This window comes from Balaenoptera musculus, chromosome 4 (genome assembly GCF_009873245.2).
Source record: "Balaenoptera musculus isolate JJ_BM4_2016_0621 chromosome 4, mBalMus1.pri.v3, whole genome shotgun sequence".
NCBI lineage: Eukaryota > Metazoa > Chordata > Mammalia > Artiodactyla > Balaenopteridae > Balaenoptera > Balaenoptera musculus.
Genome location: NC_045788.1, coordinates 126257191 through 126279223, shown reverse-complemented (window position 1 = coordinate 126279223; position 22033 = coordinate 126257191). Strand labels below are relative to the sequence as shown.

At 38.4% G+C, this 22033-nt stretch overlaps 1 protein-coding gene across 6 annotated transcripts in view; it reads left to right on the top strand.

Moving 5' to 3' along the window:
• LOC118894510 (amyloid beta precursor protein) overlaps window positions 1–22033 on the top strand; it is a 274401-nt gene that overhangs the window by 184714 nt on the left and 67654 nt on the right. For all 6 annotated transcript variants that reach the window (XR_005019715.1, XM_036850818.1, XM_036850816.1 and 3 more), the window contains 2 exons: window positions 4653–4727; window positions 5434–5592. Coding sequence is in view for 5 of the 6 variants with exons in the window: in XM_036850818.1 (XP_036706713.1) it covers window positions 4653–4727; window positions 5434–5592 (234 nt within the window). In the remaining variant the exon portion in view is untranslated. The remainder of the gene's footprint in view (window positions 1–4652; window positions 4728–5433; window positions 5593–22033) is intronic.

Here is a 22033-nt window from a genome sequence, read left to right as displayed (position 1 = left end):
AGGAAAGACACAGGTATAGTAAGTATAGTGAGATTTTATAAGCACAAATTAAGTTGTGTGTACACCTTTCTCGATGGTTTTGTCACTCTGTGTTTAGCGTAGTCCTGTAATGGTGTTGTAAATTAAAATCACTTAAAATGTTCGTTAGCAAAGATGAATATTTTTGTATGGAATACCAAATTATGAAAACTTTGAACCTAACATTTCTTACCGAGTTAATTCATAGGACTGTAGGAGCTTAAAACCAAAGTGAACCATAATGATCATTTTATCTAGTCCCATAAATGACAGATAATGCAGTAAACTTTCAAGCGTTTAACTTCCCACTCTAGAACAAAGCAGTATAAGTAACACAGAGAGGCATTTGGAACCCAAGCCTTTCTTGTTCCTAGTACAATGCTCTTATCACTATGTTGTGCTACAAACCCTGTTTTTTTTAATCATGTTCTTTATGAAACAAAAAATTGTTTCCAAAACAACTAATTTACTTGTAATAATACCAACTACAATTTAAGTTATGCCTGCCACCAGGTGCTAGATGTTGTATTAGAGGTAGATAATACTGAGGATTTTAGTCCTCTGTCAGATTCAGATTCTTTTTTTTTTTTAAGGTTTTTTTTTTTTTTTTTTAATGTGGACCATTTTTAAAGTCTTTATTGAATTTGTTACAATATTGCTTCTGTTTTGGTTTTTTGGCCCTGAGGCATGTGGGATCTTAGCTCCCCAACCAGGGATCAAACCCGCACCCACGGCATTGGAAGGCGAAGTCTTAACCACTGGACCGCCAGGGAAGTTCCCTTTCTCAGATTCTTCATTCATTCATTCAGTCATTCAACAAATACGTATCTATCACTTACTTGCCAATCACCGTTCCAACTCATAGTCTATACCCTGAAGAGTGAACATGAAGAAATAATAGGAAAAGTCAGATTTAAGGAAACATAAATGAGTGAATGAAGAAAGAAAAATAGGGTTTTTCTTTAGGAAAGATACACACAATATGTAATCACTGTTAAGTAGGAATAGGACGACTATCAGCTGCCATACTTATTGCCACTGAAAAGACATCTTTTAAACTTAAATCCTGCCTCACTACTTGTTTCTGAAGCTCTCAGAACCTTGTTATTGCCCACAAAATCCATTTGTGGGACAATGAAGGCCCCAAAAAGAAAAATAACAAAATAAACACTGAACGCTCAGCTTGGCATTTCCAGTGCCTGCCCCCTCACCCAACCTCCTGCACCCCAAATCCAGTCATCTTACTTCCTCTCCCACCTCAACTGCTACCATCGTCATATGGGCAGCCTTAAACCACTCTGCTCAACGTATGCTAAACTCATCACGGACTCTCTTTGCTCTCAGCATTGATCTCTGGAAAGGTGTCCCACTCTTCTTCACGCTGGCACATCTCAGCCATTCCTTACGCTCACGTAGTCCTCAGCGTGAGACAAGCAATCATTGCTCTTTTGCATTTAACTAAATATTTGCTCACCAGTTTTGTTCCTCCAGCTGGATTGTAAACGTTTAGTCCCTATACATTTATATAAGTACCTTCCTAACCTTGCATTTCTATCTTGAACCCACTTAGTCATTATTTTTTTAAAAAATACAGATTCTGAATTTTTTCCAGTATTTATTGGTCATTTTGAGCCTGTTAATAGCACTGATTTCAAATACTCTTTCAGATATTATAGATCTCTCCTAGAATAGTAACTTTATTTTAGCACACCTATTTAAGCCATGACTTAGTTCATATATGTTTTGATGGACTTTCTTCATCTTTTAGATTCTACCTATATCTGAGATAATTTAAAGAATGTTATCCTGGAGCAGAGAATGTTGTCTCTTAGATTCCAGTGATCATAGGAGTATGAGATGCTTGAGATCAACATTTATCATCATAATCTATGGTACTGAATTCTGGAGACTGTTTGACTTTGAACTTGCCTGCCTCTTAAATCTCTCTGTATTAGTTGTCATTTTCTCTGCATGAAACAGCAAAGTCTTTGAAGATCCATTAATCGGCTGATACTGATACTTATCATGCATGCAGTGGAAAATTGCTTTATAAGACTACAGGGGCCACTGTGAAGTCTAGATCCTGAGAATTTTTAATTTAAAAATTTCATCTTTTAAAATGATTTTTATTACAGTTTTTGTTATTATTTGTTTCTTACAATGCAGAGAATTTGGGGGCTTTTGTTGTTGCTGGGGCTCATGATAACTCTGAACTTACAGATTTCTGTTGTTCTATGTTATGAATAGTATCTAGCAAATATAAGAAGGCGCACGATCATTTATTCCATATGATTTTAACAGTTTTACTGTATCCTTAAAGTAAGGTTCTTCAAAATGGAAGTTGACCTTTCTCTACATTTATTATTTTTATGATAGAAGCATCAACATCTTAGGAACGGCCTTTTCTCCTGTCACCAAATATAAATAAACTTAGCTCACCTGTTGGATTTGCCATTTTATAATGGCTAATTAGGCCACAGGGGACAAAAGCTTGGTCTTTAGAGCCACAAAGATCTCGGTTTATATCCTTCCTTCTCCATTTTTTTCCTGCATAACTTTGAGCAGGTAACTTAACCTGATCCATAAAAATGGGGATGGCCAAGGCTAATCTCATGTGAGAAATCAATCAAACGAGAGAGATTTTGGAAAGCTATTAACACTGGATCTGGTATTTAGCAGGTCAGGAGTGATGCACTCTATTATCAGTGGACCTCAGTGGAAGCCATTGTTCAAAGGGAGATGTTGAGCCCACGGTGTGTGTTTATCTTTGAGTAAGTAGGCCTAGTGTGATGGTGTAGGTGAATTGTTTTATTTGGAAGGATGGAGGATATTATTAAATTGCTCTGAAAATCAAAATTTTATTTCATTTCTACAGGAATGCTTATTTTCAATGCATTAGCTAAATAAATCTCCTTAATTATTCCATGGATTCCCCTGCTCAAAGCTGAAAGTTCTGAATATACAAAGGAAGATGGTAAAGATTTAAATGTAATGCAGGAAATCAGTTTTTCACATTCCAATAAGACATCTGACTTCTCTCTCAAACTAATTTTGAGATTCCTTACCTGAAGAATTTGTGGTAGAATACTGCCACTATGAACATTTTCGAAGCAGGAAATTCAAATATTTTTATTTCAAGGCTTATCTCATCTGTAAAGCAAAAGTAGTCTTTAGTAGCCCCCATCTCACAGGTGGTCTTCATTAACTCTTGGACCCACCAAAGCATCTGGGGCATTATGTTTCTTTTCCTTCTATATTCTGTTCTTGTTCATAGCAGCTGCACATTTTCCCCAATTTTGCTGTGCATGTGTTAGGTTATTTCTTATATGCTCTTCACTTGTAACAGAGAATTCATTCCATTCTTTTTTCTCCATAATTTCATGTAAACAACATGGGGAAGCTTGTACTTTAGACAATGGATCGATGCTAACTGACAATGAAGTATCTCATTAAAAACTGACATGATGATGTGATGTGATATTCTCACAGAACTTCTCTATCAGTAGTTACTTATGCCAAGCTTCAAGGATGTCTGAAAAAAATCAGTTCCTTAGGAATAAATACCTGTAAATAACAGGCTCTTATAATACAGAAATCAGGGTTTCTTGTGCTTTGTATGTCCACAAAGTATGCAAGTACACAGCTGTCAACAAACCATTATTTTGCTTACTGGATCTTTCTGTTCTTTATATTACCTTGCTCAGGTATGAGCTACACTTAAAAAGAAACTACTTGATCGTGAGTAGTACACTTGAAAAGGAAAAGGAAGCTGTAAGTGGTGAGAATCAAACATCATTTCCTTTCAGCAGCATCCACAGCTGCAGACTTTCCTCTTTGCATTCAGATCAGTGAGTGAACTTCTCTCAGAGAAATCCTGAGTGAACATCATGGATGAGAAGAGGAAGTCTTATTTTCCTACAAAACAGATTAGCCTGGTTACCAAATTAGTGTTACTTACCAAGAATACTTTTTGCTACATTCAGAACATTATAACGTGTACTGTCTTGGAATTTCTGGAGGAATTTAGAGTATTCTTTGCTGTTCGTGAGGCAAGTTGGCAAGCAAAATGTTCTCATTGCCCATCAGTTCTTCAGTGGGGTGGATCTTAGGATTTATGACAACTGAAATCTTCTTTTAGTTCCTCTATTATATACTTCTTGGTACTGTGCTCATGGCATGTGTACACATGCATACAGTTTTATATATGCTTTTTCCCCCTTCGTACTGTTTGAATTTTTATAACTTGCTTTCACAAAAGACTAAAACCAACGTGTTCAATTTAATGTTGGAAGACCTTGTACAGGTAATATATGCCTTTTATGAATCGTTGACATTTGTGCACATCAAATGAAATGACTTTCAGCGATTTCTGAAAGTAATAGAAAAGAAAAAAGACCGACTTTGTTTCAAAGGGCCATATAAAGGTGAACGTTTATGTTTACTGTACTGCTGTAATAGATTATATACATCTTAGTGGGAGGTCAAATATTATTGAGCTAGGAATGGAACGTGATCATTTTTTTCATGTTTAAAGTGTCAAATGTCGAAGAAAAAAAAAAAAACAGTGATCTAGCTCATTAAATCTATATTTGAAAAAAGCACTGATGGTTTTAAATGATTGCCTCCTTTTGTAGGTCATGAGGGAGTGGGAAGAGGCAGAACGTCAAGCAAAGAACTTGCCTAAAGCTGATAAGAAAGCAGTGATCCAGGTAAACCCTGAGTCCGTCCTCCACCAGGCATCATACCCTTGTTGATGTAGCGCCTGCACCTTTTCAAGCATCTGCTGGAACCGCATGCATGATTGTTCATATGTCCCTCAACTTGGACTACTGCTGATCATTGTCTGATAATTCAGTTGCTTAAACCCTGCCTTACTTTTGCTCCCAATTAGCTCATTATAATTCATTTCTTTAAAACTCATATTGTTACTTAAAGTCTAACTTTTATCAAAAATATATCTTTCTGGTTGCCATAATCTTCTGCTACTTCTTCCCCGTGGCAAATTTACACGATAATTTGAATTTTTGACTGGCACCCCTCTCAGAATTGCCTTCAGGAAACCGTGAGGTTATCATGATCATTTTCTTAAAGTTCTCTGAGTAAGAGAGGACTTTCATAAATATGCATGTAATTTAGAGTTTCAAGAATACATACATTTATTCTACCTTACGGTTAGTCAAATCAGTTTTCAGTGACCATATGGAATAATGATTTACACTGAGAAATCAGGTCTGGGGATGAAACGCAGGGAAATGGAGGGGAACCCATAAGATATGCTGAATTAGTCAAAATGTTGGAATGACTGAAGTCTTTGAATAAAACAGAGTATGATATGCCTTTTAAAAGACTTGAATTTGCTGCTCCCTCCTCTTTGCCCGGTTCCCGATTGTCACGTGCCTGCGTGTGTGACGGCAGCATTTCCAGGAAAAGGTGGAATCTTTGGAGCAGGAAGCAGCCAATGAGAGGCAGCAGTTGGTGGAGACGCACATGGCCAGAGTGGAAGCCATGCTCAATGACCGCCGCCGCCTGGCCCTGGAGAATTACATCACCGCTCTGCAGGCTGTGCCCCCTCGGGTAGGCTTCCCTTCACAGCTCAGGGCACAGCAGCCAGTAGGCATGGGGACACTGGGGACTGAAGGCCCTAAGAAAGAAATTGGGAGAAGTTTCTAAGAGCACCGTTATTCCCAGGTTCAACCTCAGTCTGTTTTATCTTGAAGGTTAAAGGGTCACAGGGCAGCTGCCTCCACAGGACCATCTCTGCACGGTAGACACACCTTTCCACCGAGGAGTCAGACAGGCTTCCCGGGCGCTCACAGTGCAAGACCTGATTTGAGTTGATATCCCTGGCTGGCGACAGTTCATGGTCTAGTTGAAGTCAGGGAACCACAAGAGCTGGAAGGAATTTAGATGTAACCTAGCCCAGCCCCCTTATGATGTAAATGAGATCTTTAAAAGCTGAGATTTGGCTGGGTTATAAGGATTTTTAGTGGACTACTAGGAACTAGAACTGAAATTTCCTGCTGAGAGCAGCAGCCATATTCTCTGGGGATAGGAGCCCTATTTGGTCATGACGTCCACAGCAAAGGGGTTTATTTGTGGTGTTCAGGGATAAATGCCCAGAAAGGCTTACCAAGCACTGCAAGCCTAGGCTTCATGGGAGAGCTTACTTTGGATGTAAGGAACATTCTGAGCATGAGTGTGTGTACCTCACGTCAGCTTGTTCTATCCATTACTGAGTGAGGAATATTGAAATCTCCAACTATAATTGTGGATTGGACTCTTTCTCATGTGATACCCTCAGGTTTTGCTTTGTGTATTTTGAGGCTCTGTTCTTAGGTGCGTAAACATTCAGTGTTGTTATGTCCTCTCTACCCCCCTTATCATTATCAAATGTCCTTCTTTATCCCTAGTAATATGTTTTGCTCTAGAATTACTGTGTCTGATATTAATTAAGCTACTCTAGCTTTCTTTTAATGTATCATAGTGTATCATTTTTCCATCCTTGTGTTTTTGTTTAATCTATTCGTTTATATTTGAAGTACATTTCTTGTAGGCAGCATATACTTGGGTCTTGCCCTTTAATTAAGAAGACCATTTAATGAAGTTATTGATATGATTATGCCTAAATCCATCATCATGCTATTTGTTTTCTAGTTGTCCCATCTGTTCCTCGTTCCCCCTTTTTTTTTTTGCTACCTTTTGGATTAATTGAATATATTTTATGATTCTATTTTGTGTCCTTTTTTGCCTTTTACCTTTAACTCTTTATTAATTATTTTAGTGTTTGCTTTAGTGTTTGTAGAAAACATCTTTAACTTTTCACAATGGTATTATACCAGTACAAATGATGTTATACCACTTCCCTTATGTTACAAGAACCTTACAATAAGGTACTTCCATTTCCCGTTTCCTACTCTTTGGGCTGTTGTCATACTTTTTCCATACTACATTATTGTTATTTTTTAAACAGTCAATTATCTTTTAAAGAGTTAAATAATAAGAAAAATATTTATTTACCTATATAGTTACCATTTCTGGTGTCCTTTGTTCTTTGTGTAGGTCCATCTGGAATCATTTTTCTTCTACCCAGAGGACTTCCTTTAAAATTTATTTTAATGCATTTAGATTCGTAAAGAATTCTTTTTGCTTGGGTATGCCTGACAATATCCTTATTTCACCTTTCCTTTAAAAGACATTTTTACTGGGATAGAATTCTGGGTTGAAGTTTTTCTTCAATTGCCTTAATGTTGATGCTCCATTGTCTTCTTATTTGCATTGTTTGCAACAAGAATACTTATATCATCCTTTTCTTTATGTCTCTGTAAGTAATATATCTTTTTTTATCTGGTTGCTTTTAGGGATTTTTCCTTTATCACTAGTTTTGAGCAATTTGATTATGATGTGTCCTGGTATATTTCAACCTGCCATTAACCCCCTCTGGCTATTTTTCATATCATACATTATAGTTTTCATGTCTAGAATTTTAATCTGGATTTTTGTATGTTTGTTTCATATTTTCCATATCTTTACTTAATTTTTGAACCTTTGGAATTTTTTTATTGGCTTTCCGGCATTGTGAAGTTCACCTTGTTGAGTGCTGGGTATTTTTGGATACCTATTACTATTCCTGAGCTTTGTTCTGTAATGCAGTAAATTACTTGGAAACAGATTAGTTATCAACCTGTGGCGAGTGATTCCTCAATCCTGAAGCAAGACCCTTCTGAGTAATCTACCATGAATGTTGAGTTTTTCCATCTGGATGATGGAAACAAGTACTATTTCTGACCCTGTGTGAACACCAGACACTGTTACCTCTAATCCTTTTGGGAGATTCTTTTCCCATGGCCTCATGTTTCTTTCATGTGCGTGCATTGATCATTAGTCAGCTGCATTCTCATAGGGCATCATCTCCAGGTTCTCTCTCTGAGCAACTCCTTCCTCTCCAGTATTTTTTCCTGTGACTGCCAGCCACCTCCGTCTCTTTAGACTCTCACCCCATATCTTCAGCTCTCTGGAATCTCCCAGGCTCTGCCTGGGTTCCCACGCCTGGAGCCACAGCCTGGAAACTCAAGGCAGTAAGCTTGGGCAATTGTAGAGCTCACAATATTTGTTTCTTATTTCTCAGTGGTCTCTGTCCTTCACCTGGTGTCTAATATCTTACAGAAATATAGTCCTATATAGTTTGTCCATTTTTTGGTTGTTACCGGCAGCAGGGTAAATCTAGTTTCCACTACTCCTCTTGGCTGGAAGTGGCAGTCTGTGTGTACACTATGTAACTAAACCAAAAAACCACCCACTTGCACTGATTCTCCTCATCATTTTGATTTTTCTTTCTATACTAAGGTTCAGTGCAGAAAGCTCTGAGGAACCATAAGAGAGCTCTGGTACTCTTCCAGATAGCGAAATAGTATTGACCCTGTTTTACCAATGACGTCACTGAGACTGAGTGGCTAGTTCAGGGTGACACCACTAGTAATGGACAGGGTAGAGCTGTGAGTCACAGGTGACCACTGCAGGGCCTCCTACCAGACCAGGCTTCCTCTCGGAACAGAAAGCTTTTGAAAAAGAATATTCACATTAGCATTTTCATTTTCTCTTCAGAAAAAAATCTGTCCTGGCACTGTTCAGTAAAATTATGTTTATGTATCTGGAGAATGAGTTCCTTGGTTACTCTCTTTTTTTTAACAGGACTTTATTTTGGGGTGCGGGGCCATCAGCATCATTTGCCAGAGCAAGGCAGGGCGGTGGGTGTTGAGACCAGAATCTTAATAGCTGACATTTAGCGAAGCGTTCCAGCTAAAGGTCCGATTTCTGAAGTAAGATCTTTGCTAAATGGTCATTGATAGAGCTGAAAGTAAGATGAGGACTGAATGGAGTCTTCAACAAATGCACATTTCAGATCTTTCAGTTCAGTCCCATCAGCCATCACGGGAAAGACAGTGACAAGAATAATATTTGCCAAAGCTTCTTGTGTTATCAAAGGAGATAATTACAGATTTGGTCATAATCATGCTTGCCCTGAGTCAGTTGATCACTCCGTGTAGAATTAGACAACCTGTTTATTTGAAATAAAAATTAAAAATTGGATTAAGAAGAACTGTTTTACTGTCAAAAAATCAGATTGTTGTTGATTGATCCAAGGATTCGTGTTGAATTCTTACCTAGAAATGCATAAAACCCTCCCATCTAATAAAAACTGGGACTGGGTAGTTACAGGCATGCGACCTTGGCATCACCTGCCATTTTTGTTAAGGTATTGTCTTTGTCTGTGGGTTTTATTTGAATTTTAATGTATAGCTTGACATGGCACTTAGCTCCACACTTCGGAAAATGCGAGAAAATTCTAAATCCCTTCTTGAGGGCTTTTACGTATTGCTGTTGAAAGACATAAATCAGAAGCTTGCCAGTAACTCTCTGAGAAAGGTCATGTCTTGTGTTGGAGCCATAAATAAGTATTTCTGAAATCTCCCTCATACTTACACAGTGCCTGGAAAATACAAAATATTTACTCAGTGTGAGCTGAATATAAGAAAATGAATTAGTCAAGTGTTTTTTCTGTAGATTCTGTAGCTGATAATCACGTCAGAATAACTATCCCCTTAACCCTGACCACTTTTGCCAAATAGTCCCCAACTTCACAAACAGGAATCTGGAGCAACACGGATTGTTTATACAGTCTCTTTGAAGCTTAGGTTTAATCCATGCTTTCATTTTTTTTAAACCCAAGCTTGGAAGTATGACGTAATGATGTTTTTGTGCAGCTGGAATTCCTTGCTCTACCACGAATTTCATTTGTGAGTCCCTGTGTCTGTGTGTGCTTTATGTTCCAAATTTCCTTTTTGATTAATTACATTCCTACTGGCTGATACACTGAATGGCCAACCGAGAAGTGCATTGTTTGAATCATATTTAGAATTTTTATATACATATATACTTCACATATTACAGTTGTTAAAACAGTCTCTCCATGTCCGTCCATCCTCTTCCGCCCTCTCCCAACCCCCAGGAATAAAAAAATTAGAATGCAGTTGTGTCTTTGCACTAGGATAAACTCTTAATCTGTAGAGGGCTAGTAACTCTTCTAAGGACCAGCTCTTCAAAATTTTCACTTCTCTAGAAGATTCCTTGGAAAAATAAAGGAGTTACGCTTTTTTCTCCAGAAAAGTTAAAGTCTTCTCCAAAGTGGCATCACACATGGTTAAACTTCTATCACCCTTGGAGGCCTTTAAACTACTAAACATAAGTACTGCTTTAAACTAAATTATCATCACAAAACACAGGACTTTGGCTTCTTACTTTCACAGAGCTCAAATTGATGCAACTCATGAAATAATGAGTTCAATACTATCTGAGCCTTCCCTCCTGTAACTGGCAGGGTCTACTTCATAGATGGAGAAAAGATTATGATATTGCCTGACTGTTCAACATTCTGTGTAATCTGAAGAGAAACTAGACTTAAGTGGGATCCCATATAGATAAACCAAAGGCTGCATAGGAATTTCTGTTTAAAATAAACTTTCCATTGTAGGCTTAGGTCTGGAAAAACTTAGGAGCTGGAGTAAGAACTGAAGTGTTTTAAAGATAAGAGACAAAAAGCCAAAGCTTTCTACGTAATTCTTGGATTTTTGGTGTCTTTACAGATACTCAGTCTAAATCTCCATTAGACAATATCCTAATTATTATCCTGACTTCAACAACTTTTAAGAATTTTCTATGTGAAAGAAAGAATTAAGAAACATTTTCATGTATGTCTGTGTGTCTGTGTGCCAGTAGTGTTGTTTTGGTTTTTTTCCAGTGTCTCATGAGATATCCTATCCATACTAAATTTGGATACTAAATACTGCATTGCAGCCATCTTATCCATACTAAAATTAATTTCATGCTTGTATCTGATGCTTCACACTCAGACTCTCAACATTTAATTGAGCAAAAAAATTGGGGAGCAGTTTCTTTAGCACCTGCACTCTTTCCTTTCTCATTTCTTTTCTTTTTTTTTTCTAATTGAAGTATAGTTGACTTACAATATTATATTAGGTTAAGGTGTAAAACGTAGTGATTCTGTATTTTTATAGATTGCATACCATACAAAATTATTATATAATATTATTGACTATATTCCCCATGCTGTACATTACATCCCTGTGACATGTTTGTTTTACAACTAGAGGTTTCTACCTCTTAATTCCCTTCACCAATTTCACCCATTATTCCCCTCTTCCCCTGCTGGTGACCATCAGTTTGTTCTCTGTATCTGTGAGTCTGTTTCTGTTTTTTTATATTTGTTCATTTGTTTTATTTTTTGGATTCCCCATATAAGTGAAAACATAGAGTATTTGTCTTTGTCTGATTTATTTCACTAATTATAATACTCTCCAGATTCATCCATGCTATTGCAAGTGTATACCACATCTTCTTTACACATTCATCTGGCAGTTGGCACTTAGGTTGCTTCTGTATCTTGGCTATTGTAAATAAACCTGCTATGAACATTGGGGTGCATACATCTTTCCGAATTAGTGTCTTCATTCTCTTTGGGTAAATACCAAGGAATGGAATTGCTAGATTGTATCGTAGTTCTATTTTTAATTTTTTGAGGAATCTCCATGCTGCTTTCCATAATAGCTCTACCAATTTACACTCCCACCAACAGTATACTAGATTAGCTCAGCCAAATGTTAAATTTTCTTGAGATTCCTGAAAATGTCTTCATACAATTCTTTAGTAGAATGATTTGTGAGATTTACCATTAAGGAGCACGGTTTTTTCCCTAAATTGAGATTTTGCTCACTGCTGTTAGGTGTATTTTAACAGCAGGGCAATACGTGTTCAATAAAAAGTAGCAATCATTGGAGAAAATAAAGGACAGCAATTAGTTGGTATGCCGTGGCAGGCAAACTAGTGACAGCATGAGGAGGTACCAACTAAATCAGTCTTTAGCCAACATGAATGTTGGTGTAACTATATGTTTTATAACGTAAACAGAAACTGAGGTGCTAAACTTGACTGTTTTCATTTTTATATAATTGCTAACTGCCCTTCTCCCCGCAGTTCTTCATTTTCTGCTCATCACTTTTGGTCGCAAAGGAAATAGGAAGCATTGATAGAATATATGTAGATAATATATATCTCCAAGGTAAATATACTGCATATACACCTCAATATAATGGATGGTAAATAAATTAAAAATTATTTGCTGACATCTTAATATGTGAAGGCGCTGAGGGAGATGAGTACTAAGAAATTTCAAACATCCTACCCTCAAGTTTTTTGGGTTTTTTATATTTATTTTATTTATTTTTGGCTGCCTTGGGTCTTCGTTGCTGCGCGTGGGCTTTCTCTAGTTGTGGTGAGCGGGGGCTACTCTTCATTGCGGTGCGCGGGCTTCTCATTGAGGTGGCTTCTCTTGTTGCAGAGCACGGGCTCTAGGCACACAGGCTTCAGTAGTTGTGGCACACCCGCTCAGTAGTTGTGGCTCACGGGCTCTAGAGCGCAGGCTCAGTAGTTGTGGTGCACGGGCTTAGTTGCTCCGCGGCATGTGGGATCTTCCCGGACCAGGGCTTGAAGCTGTGTCCCCTGCATTGGCAGGCGGATTCTTAACCACTGCGCCGCCAGGGAAGCCCCCAGGTTTTGAATATAATCAAAATTTTGTAAAGCTGATCAGAATGTACTTAAAAGACTACTGGCTTGAAAATCATCTTTGAGAAATATAATTATCCTGTACCTTATATATTTATTATTCATTCATTCATCATTCATTTATTTTTAGTTGAGGTTTGTAAAAATTGGTGAGCACAAGGGGACCTGTTAACTTGAGAGCTTTTAAGGACAGACACCGTATCAAATGGTGGGTGGAAAGACAAATGGGAGAATTCGCATTTATTAAACAAAGTCCTATAAACTATGCTGTGTGGTTTGCATGCTATGCCGGAAAAGCCTCTCAGTATTACCTCTTACCTTGCTTTGAATCTTTACCAAGCTGAATAGACAGATCTTACTAAAGACCAGCAGGAAGTGTGTAACGAGAGACACTAGTGTTTTCTGTTTTTAATTGAATTAAGTTAAATAGAAAATTAAGACGTATGTAGGCAAGGCATCCTCTTGAAAGCTGTCCTGTGCCTCTGAGACCCTATTCCTCACCCAGATTCCCTCCACAGCAGAGCCCCGCTTAGTCACTGTCTTTAGAGTCGAAATAGCTCTTCATCTGATGCTGTCAAACATACAGCACTGGGATGTCATATTTCGTTCTAGCAAAGGTTGCACATACATATTTATATGTCAATATCTATTTTCATTCATTCTTGAAAATGAAAACCCATTATGAAAACATAAATTTTTATTTTTTTTAGACAAATGCATAACACATTATTTAATAATCCAGTGGTTACTTAACTGTCTGGCGTTACAGATATCTGCCCTACAGAACAGATAGCAACAAGGGATCTTCCCCCTAGAAACGTGTGTGTGTGCACACAAAATTACACATAGGTTTCAAGGAGTTCACTCATTTTGTGCAGCTCGTCCACGGATCAGTTTAAAGATCCTAGGTTATGGGCTTCCCTGGTGACGCAGTGGTTGAGAATCTGCCTGCCAATGCAGGGGACACGGGTTCGAGCCCTGGTCTGGGAAGATCCCACATGCCGCGGAGCAGCTGGGCCCGTGAGCCACAATTACTGAGCCTGCGCGTCTGGAGCCTGTGCTCCGTAACAAGAGAGGCCGCGATAGTGAGAGGCCCGCGCACCACGATGAAGAGTGGCCCCCGCTTGCCACAACTAGAGAAAGCCCTCGCACAGAAACGAAGACCCAACGCGGTCATAAATAAATAAATAAATACTTTAAAAAAATAAATTAAATTGAAGTACTTAAAAGATAATTAACTTTAAAAAAAAAAATCCTAGGTTATATTTGGATTTTTGTAAGTGTAGGGGAGCAAAATTTGCCACCCCAAAAATGTGTCTCTTTGGCATGAGGATTAATTTAGGCTGATTATTTTTGAGGCCCAAAAGACTCAGGAAGAACCTTTGACCTTCCTTCCCCCTAACTGCCTAAAAGAATGTAGACAGAGGACCTGTTCCAGGGAAGGAGCTGTCACCATAGATCACTATAGTATGAGCTAGGTGTGTAGACAGGGAGGAAAATCTGTTAAAGTTCTTCTCTATGTCCCATTGTCTCTGCAAGGCCCAGCAGACGTTTGTTTACCAAACATTTGATTTTTTTCCCTTTCCATGTCAATTGCCTTCCTCCCCTTTGAAGTCCCAACCCACTACCCCCAACATCCTCTTTTGTCTTTAGCTGGAGATGGTATTTAAGGTGAGGGTTTCAGCCGTTTTGGTAAGTTACTCAATTTTCCTGGGTCTCTCCCATATTATTCAACTTTCGTTTGATTTTTCTCCTCTTAATCTGTATCATCTCAATTTAATTCTTAGACCAGTCAGAAGGCTAGAGGAAAATTTCTTCTTTCCCGACATAAGCTTTATCTTAAATTTCCTTATATTGTTTCTAGTAGGTCAAGGCACTGTGGTTAGGTAGAGTATGAGAAGAGAGTGAAATTGAAAGAAATATAAATGTGCATATCTTTGAACATGGTGTAGCCACTTAGGGGATTTGTGAAGCAAAAATGCCAAACTCTAAGTATGAATATACAAAATTGAAGCATATTGTAATTCTCTCTTAAGAAGTCAAGAGTATGGCATGGTTGGCATTTGTCAGATGATCAGACCATTTGACAAATCTTTCTGAAGGTCTGTGGTATCTTAAAACATCTTTTGTTTACGATTTCTTCCTCAACTCTGTGGGCTTTGCCGTCTGGGTTGCGTTAATAATCCTGTTCATCATTGAGGGGTTCCGCATGTTTCACTGCGTGACTAAACGAGAGTTGAAGACATACAAGTCCAAACACTTTCTGGCGCTTCTTTGCTCGCAGGTCAGCAGATCCAAGCTCTGTATCCAATGGATGCTAAGCTGGTCCAAAAGCGTAAATCATGGGGTTTGGGCCAGATCCTAAATTTCAGTTGTGTATGCTGTCTTCACTAATGTATAGCTGGGGTCTGTGTAACTGAAGGAAGAAACGTTTCCTCTGCACTTAGTACCCTGACACCAAATATGTGTGGGGTTTTCCCTCACATAAAATAATTCTGACACTAACTACCTGTAGTTAGCATAGATCGCCACGGGTTAAGGTTTCAGCCCCACAAGGCTGCCTCACTTCAGAAGCCAGTCGCAAAATCCTAGATTTTCACCTTGTATTTCTGATGGGCCAGCTATAAATCAGGGGTCCCCATGACCTGCTCCTCAGGTTTGATAATTCACTAGAACAACTCACAGAATAAGTGCTTTATTTGCTGTTAACAATGTATTATAAAGGATAGAACTCAGTAAGAGCCAGATGGAAAAGACTGTAGGGCACGGTATGGGGGAAGGGGTGTGCAGCTTGCATGCCCTCTCCAGCCATGGTACCCTTCTGGCATCCCAATGTGTTCTCCAGCTGGAAAGCTCTCTGAATTCCATTGCTTAGGGGTTTTCTTGGGAAGGTTCCATTAAGTAGCCATGAAGGATTAAATCATTGGCTATTGGTGATTCAACTCAGTCTCCAGCCCCTCTCCCTTCCCTGGAGATCAGAAAACGGGGCTGAAAGCTCCAACCCTCTAATCATTCGGTTGGTTCTCTTGTGTCTGGAACCAAGGACTAAGACCAAATATTATGACAAAAGATGCTCCTGCCACCAAATTTTATAAGAGTTTTAGGAGCTCTGTGTCAGGAACTGGGGGCAGAGACCAAACATGTATTTCTTATGTCACGGTAACCAAAATAAATTATTGCTGAGAACTAGCAAAATATCCCAGAAACAAACTAAAACCTACCAGATTTGACAAACTGTCCAAAGGTCCCTAATTTGTGAGCGACAGGATGAAAACCACCCTTATTTTCCATATTTTATAGTACAGTATAAACACATTTTTTTTTTTTTTTTAAAGTGGGAATTATTTACTTTTGGCTGTGTTGGGTGTTCGTTTCTGTGCGAGGGCTTTCTCTAGTTGTGACAAGCCGGGGGCCACTCTTCATCACGGTGCACGGGCCTCTCACTATCGCGGCCTCTCTTGTTGCGGAGCACAGGCTCCAGACACGCAGGCTCAGTAGTTGTGGCACATGGGCCTAGTTGCTCTGCGGCATGTGGGATCTTCCCAGACCAGGGCTCGAACCCGCATCCCCTGCATTGGCAGGCAGATTCTCAACCACTGCGCCACCAGGGAAGCCCTACACACCTATTTTTAATTCCCAAGTTTGCCATCTTATAACTTGGAACAAGTGACTTAATGAGAAGGATTCTTCCTCCTCTATTTGCAAATTGGGGTTAATCATTCTACTTTTTTTTTTTTTTTTTTGTAATTAACATTGTCTAGCTTTTTGTTAGCCATGATTAGAAAAACAAAAGGATTAATCGAAGGTTGAGATGAGACTGTGAAGTAGAAAGATATGTTCCTCCCTGAGAAGAGAACGATTGTTAGGACAGACGATATGGAGGCTTTGGTGCCTGGTCCCTATTAGGAAGTCATCTGCCTCCTTGTGGAGGAGGGATGGGATGGGAGATGGCTTTGCCTGTGTACTGCTGTGCTGTGTCACAGCACAAGCCAGAGCCAAATGGTAATCTGGATATGCTGGGAAGGGATGCGTCTAATGCCTCCATATTACCAAAACTGAGGAACACTGAATGGAGCCGGGCGTGAGAATCCACTCCCACGTCCTCTGTGGCTTCTTCAAGACTTCTGTGTTCAACCTGACATAGAATTGTCATTTGCCTTCTTACACTCATGTCAAACTATCACAAAAATCATTTATGTGCTCTTCTGAAGAAAGGAATATGCATGAATTTTGCAGTGGACTTTAAAAATTTAGCTCAACTCCTAGCTTTAAACCTTTGTGATCAAAGGTTCCCATGGAAGCTTCCCCAAATGGTATTTTTTTTTTTTGAGATTTTTCTTGCCACAGTGAGAGTGCATGTGAAATGCTGAGGAAGGTCTACCGTGGCAAAATAAACCCATCCAAGAGACCATCTCAAGCCGAAAGAGGTTTAACTCTCTTAAGGGAGTTTTTTAAACCTGCACACAGAGATTCTGTACATTGTACATTTATGTGCTCAAGATATCTCAGAATCCAAGATGTAGAACTGTGAAAATAATGGCCCTGAACCTACTTATGAAAACAGGAGGGAATTGCATTTTCTTGGTAGGTGATTAACTTCCCCAGTCACAGGGTTGGAAACCACTAGGGTGCAATTTAATGCTTCAGGAAAGGGTTTTCTGAATACGTCCCTTGTGAACTAGAAAGGTTAGGGTGCTTCCCCATAAAGTGACTCATTTACTTCCTTCTTCTTGACAAGATTATGCTTAGGGCTTTTAAAGACTCTTGACAGATCATTCCCTCCCATCAGGAGATGGTTTCAGGCACAAGTGTCTGTTATGATAAGATGCCAGATTTCTACATCAAGCATAACGCTGCAAAGAGGCACAGTGGAGCTGAACAATCGTGTTTTAATATACCACAGTTCCAAGTGAACTGTGGAATAGAAAGCTACCCACTCAGACGTGATTGGCATTGAGTCAGTCAAATGTGTCTGATTGATCCAAAGTCCATGGACACCAAATTTATGAAATTGCATAAAAGAACCAAGTGAAAAAGACAATACATCTGAGAAGTGGGAACATTAATTTCTTAAAGTTACCTATTAGAGGGAAAGGCTGTGAAATTTCTTTCAAAATTCCATGCATCAGCCTGACATCAAAACCCAAGCCACAAGAAGACAAACTGTAACATCTTTTGAAATTAAGGATATGAATCTTGTGGACACTGGGGTTTGAACATTCTGTAGAGCCTATGAAATATTTTCTGGGAAGAGTTCCCCATTAAAACAGCTCCCTAAAGGACCCCAACACACTGGGTGGATAGATCAATATGTACCAGAAAATTGGGAATGCATCTCTTCTTGGTTGAGAGATGGTTATTTTCAACTCAGTTGCCGTGAAGGATGTATTTTGCCACTGGAACTACTTGTGCAAGTTATATTTAGCTCTAGGTTATTCATTAATTTAATTAACATTTTTTGACAACCAAATTATGCCAGGAACTGAGCCAGGAGCTAGCGATATGTTACACTCTTGTTCCAAGAGAGGGAAATGGTTAATGTTCCAAAATGTAAATCTTCTATTTTCAGGTTAAGTATAATACATTTTAGAAGGGCCTACTCTTAATCCTTTACGAAATTTCTTTTTGAAATAATTTTTTTTTAATGCAGTGTGATTGTGAAGTGAATTTAATGTGTACTGAAAAGTGCTACATCTGATGCAAATAGGTACTTGTAATTATGGGCTAAACACTCAGAAACAATAATGACAATAAAAAAAGGATTGGATATAATTAGTCCCCCTTGGGCAGATCTTTTCCTTTTATTATCTCTGTTCTTTGCTATATAATAAGATTAGCCATTCAATGGCAATATAACCATATTTCAGTATTAACGCATAGAATATTGTGAAATGAGGGGTATTTGGCAGAAAAAAATGTTATTACTAGTTACAGAAGATGTTAAAGACTTGAGAAAGGTTGAAATTATATGCATAGAGGTTAAAATGTTTCCTAATCTCTGCTTACCGTCAATATCCTTACAATGAGCCTCTGAATTCTTAAGCTTGTTTTTCTAATCACCTGAATAATCCTGTCTTAAATGTAAGGATCATGACGATAGAATAGCAGTTACTTTAAGAGAATATATTTCTATAGAGATACCAGGTATTTTTTCCTATCATTTCCATATGAATGTTCTGAGTTTTTAATTAAAATTTTAAGAAATCCATCTTTGTCCTAACATAATGAAATAAAAATCCCGAAACAATGGAGGTTCCCTGTTATTCTGTGATACGTGAAATAGCTCTAGAAATAGTTTTAAGCCTTGGAAATTCTGCGTTCTGGCTAAAAATTGTAAAGGCAGTTATTTCTGTATTTGAATGAAACACGCATGAATCACATGCCAAAGGCAGAACTCTTTTTTTTTTTTTAAACTAAAGCAAATGAATATACAAAAGTACAAAGGAACGTTATCTATTTTTCTTTCTTAACTAAAATAGCATTTGTTTATGAGGTATCGTCTGCCATTTTATTTGAGATGATTTATCTGACTACTCCAACATAAAAACTAATCTGATTTTTATATTTTTCATTTCTAAGCACGATCCTTACAAATATGTTTACGTGAATAAATCAACCAAACAGAACCTTGTAATTCATTTAATGAGGGACGTCAGAGTGTCTTTCTTAATGTTTTCCTGAATTCTCGTCCTGAGGTGTAGGCAGCGGGAAGGAAAGGCTGGTGTATGTATAGATGCACACGCAGTGTGTATCTGAGCTCACATAAACAGTGATGAGGTCATGGCTTACACTGGGCTCTTAGGGCTCATTATCCTACAGGAGCTTTGTTCCCCAGCAGAGAGAGGCCTGGGCCATCACGGGAGCCCGGTGTGCTACTCTTTCATTGTCAAGCTCTAGGGATTTGGGGGGGGAAAGTTTGGAATATATTTCTGAATATACTTCTGAAACATATAATGTCGGTATTAAAGGAGATAAGCAATTGTCAACATGCGAACACATTCAGCATTTAATTATCCATCTTAGTAGAAGATAAGGATGGATTTAGAACTAGAATCCATGAATGTCACAAAAGCCTAACTTTTTATTAATACCTATAATCTTTTTCCAGTAATCCTCAACAGATTGACAGAGGACCTTCCTATCTTGCTATTTCTCCTCCCTACATCCGAGGCATTAGCTAAAGCACAGCGGACTGCCAAAAACCAAGGACAGTATTTCCAAGATTGAACAAATCTGGATGATTTTCAGCACAATTAAAAGAGCGGATATGAGCGTATCCCAAAATAATATTTTCTGAGCTTATAAAAACTAGAAATACATTCAAGGACTTCTAGAACAGGCTCTCATTTCTAACTATTCAGCGATTTCTTTCAGTTTCCAGTTCTATAGGTTACTTTGTGGAACATGTCTTTGGTGTGGTCCATTTTAGAGTTTCCTTGGAAGGCAGGATCACATAGTGATCAGGAGAACGGGCTGCGGAGCCAGTGTTGAGCTACCTGTTCTTGCTGTACCCCTGACTAGCTCTGTAACTAAATGGAACCAGCTTCATAGTCCTAAACCTCCTTTGTGCCTTGTTCGCTTCATCAATGTAGTGGGGCAAGCAGCTGTACCTCTGTCACAGGGTTGATAGGAAGATTTAATGAGTTACTATGAATAAAGCACTTGAAACACCGTCTCATTCATATAAGCAGTCAATAAGTGCTGAACTGTTATTGCTTAGAAGAAAGGGAAAGGGGGAGGGGATGGAGGTAGGGACTGAGTAGAAGAAATAAGCGTGTACTGAGTAGCAGCTGTGGATGCAGCATTGTGTGGGAAACTAACACACAACATTTTTAATTCCCACATACACCGTATGAAAGATCATTATCTGAATGGTACAGATGAGGAAGATGAGGCTTAGCTATTTTGTGACTCGTGTTTATTTTTAAATTAATGTTAACATTAATAATAGCAAGTGGGAATCGATACTGTTTGTGGTGATAGTGGAAAAAAGCGGTGGGGCGAGACCCAAGTGTCAGTTGGCAGAATTCAGCTTAGAGCAGCAGTGCCAAGGCCAGTTTGGAGCAGTTATATCCTAGTGCCCATGCTTGGAGGTGACGGTCCTCTGAGGACAACATGCCTTGTAGAAACATTTATAGGTGACTAACTACAAAAAAAAAAAAAAAAAGAAAAAGAAGAAAAGAAAGTTATGATGAATAACAATCTTTATGTTCAATTGAAGTATTGTTTCTTATTTGAGCTCTTAAAGAAAAAAAATTCCATTTTTTTTAAAACAACAAAGCCTTTTCAAGAGGAAAGAAATGAAATAGAGCACCTGAGAAAGCACATTCAGCCAGTCGGCTGGGACACCTTTGATGAATGCAATTAGTTGCAGTCTCCGATTTTGGAAGCATAATTGCAGTAGAACTAGAGGGACTTTTTTAGGACTTGGTGTTGAATAAGGAACAAGCATGTATGTAATATCCTGATTGCACAGTCCTGCATATAAAATATCCATTGCATTCAACAATACTCGGCCTTTGATTTCTGACCGCAAAATCAGCTTTTTAAATATATATATTTAAAACCTATTGTCTTTTAAATATGTATATTATCGATGAAGTTTGTCAGTTTTTATCTCTTTTACTACTTTTCACCTTTTCAGATTTAAAAGGCCATTCCCTGATTTGTAGGGTCAATCAGATTTCAGAGTACCAATGAAAATTGTAATGATGTGCTGCCCAAAACTGTTTCAAGCTGTGATGTCTGCCTATTTTGGAGATTATGGAGAAGCACATTAGGATAAAAGGATAAAAGAAATAAATAAGGCAGATGATAAAAGAAATAAATAAGGCAGATGAACTCAGGCTTACTTTCTTTTCATTGTATTTCTTTGTTTGTTTTTCTTAAGTATAGGAATGTGGCCCGTGGAAGGTATAGTACAGAGCACCCTCTCTGAGTCAGGCACTGTATATTGTGTGATTCCTGATAAAGAAAGACAAAATCTAGCCCTTAAGAATCTCACAGTTGAAGAGAGCAGTCAGAAATGCAATAATGGGGGTTTGCATAGCATTTCATGGGAGCACAGAGAAAGGGTACCACCTCTACCTGGCATGTCAGGGAGGTGGCCCTAAGTTAAGCAACAGGAGAAGGGGAGACACGTTCCATAAAGTATTGGAAAACACACACACCATCTCTGTGAATAAATTCTCTACCTTCCAACTGGTTTTCAAGGTGCCCATGACTCACAGGTTAATAATAACTAGATAGACACAAATGGCCAAAATTCTATTTCTGATATGAACTTGCATAGGTAATTTTTCTTTGTTTGTTTTAATGAAGAAGAAACGTGTATCTTTGGAAATCATTTTAAAAAATCACATAGTAGAATGCATGTAGC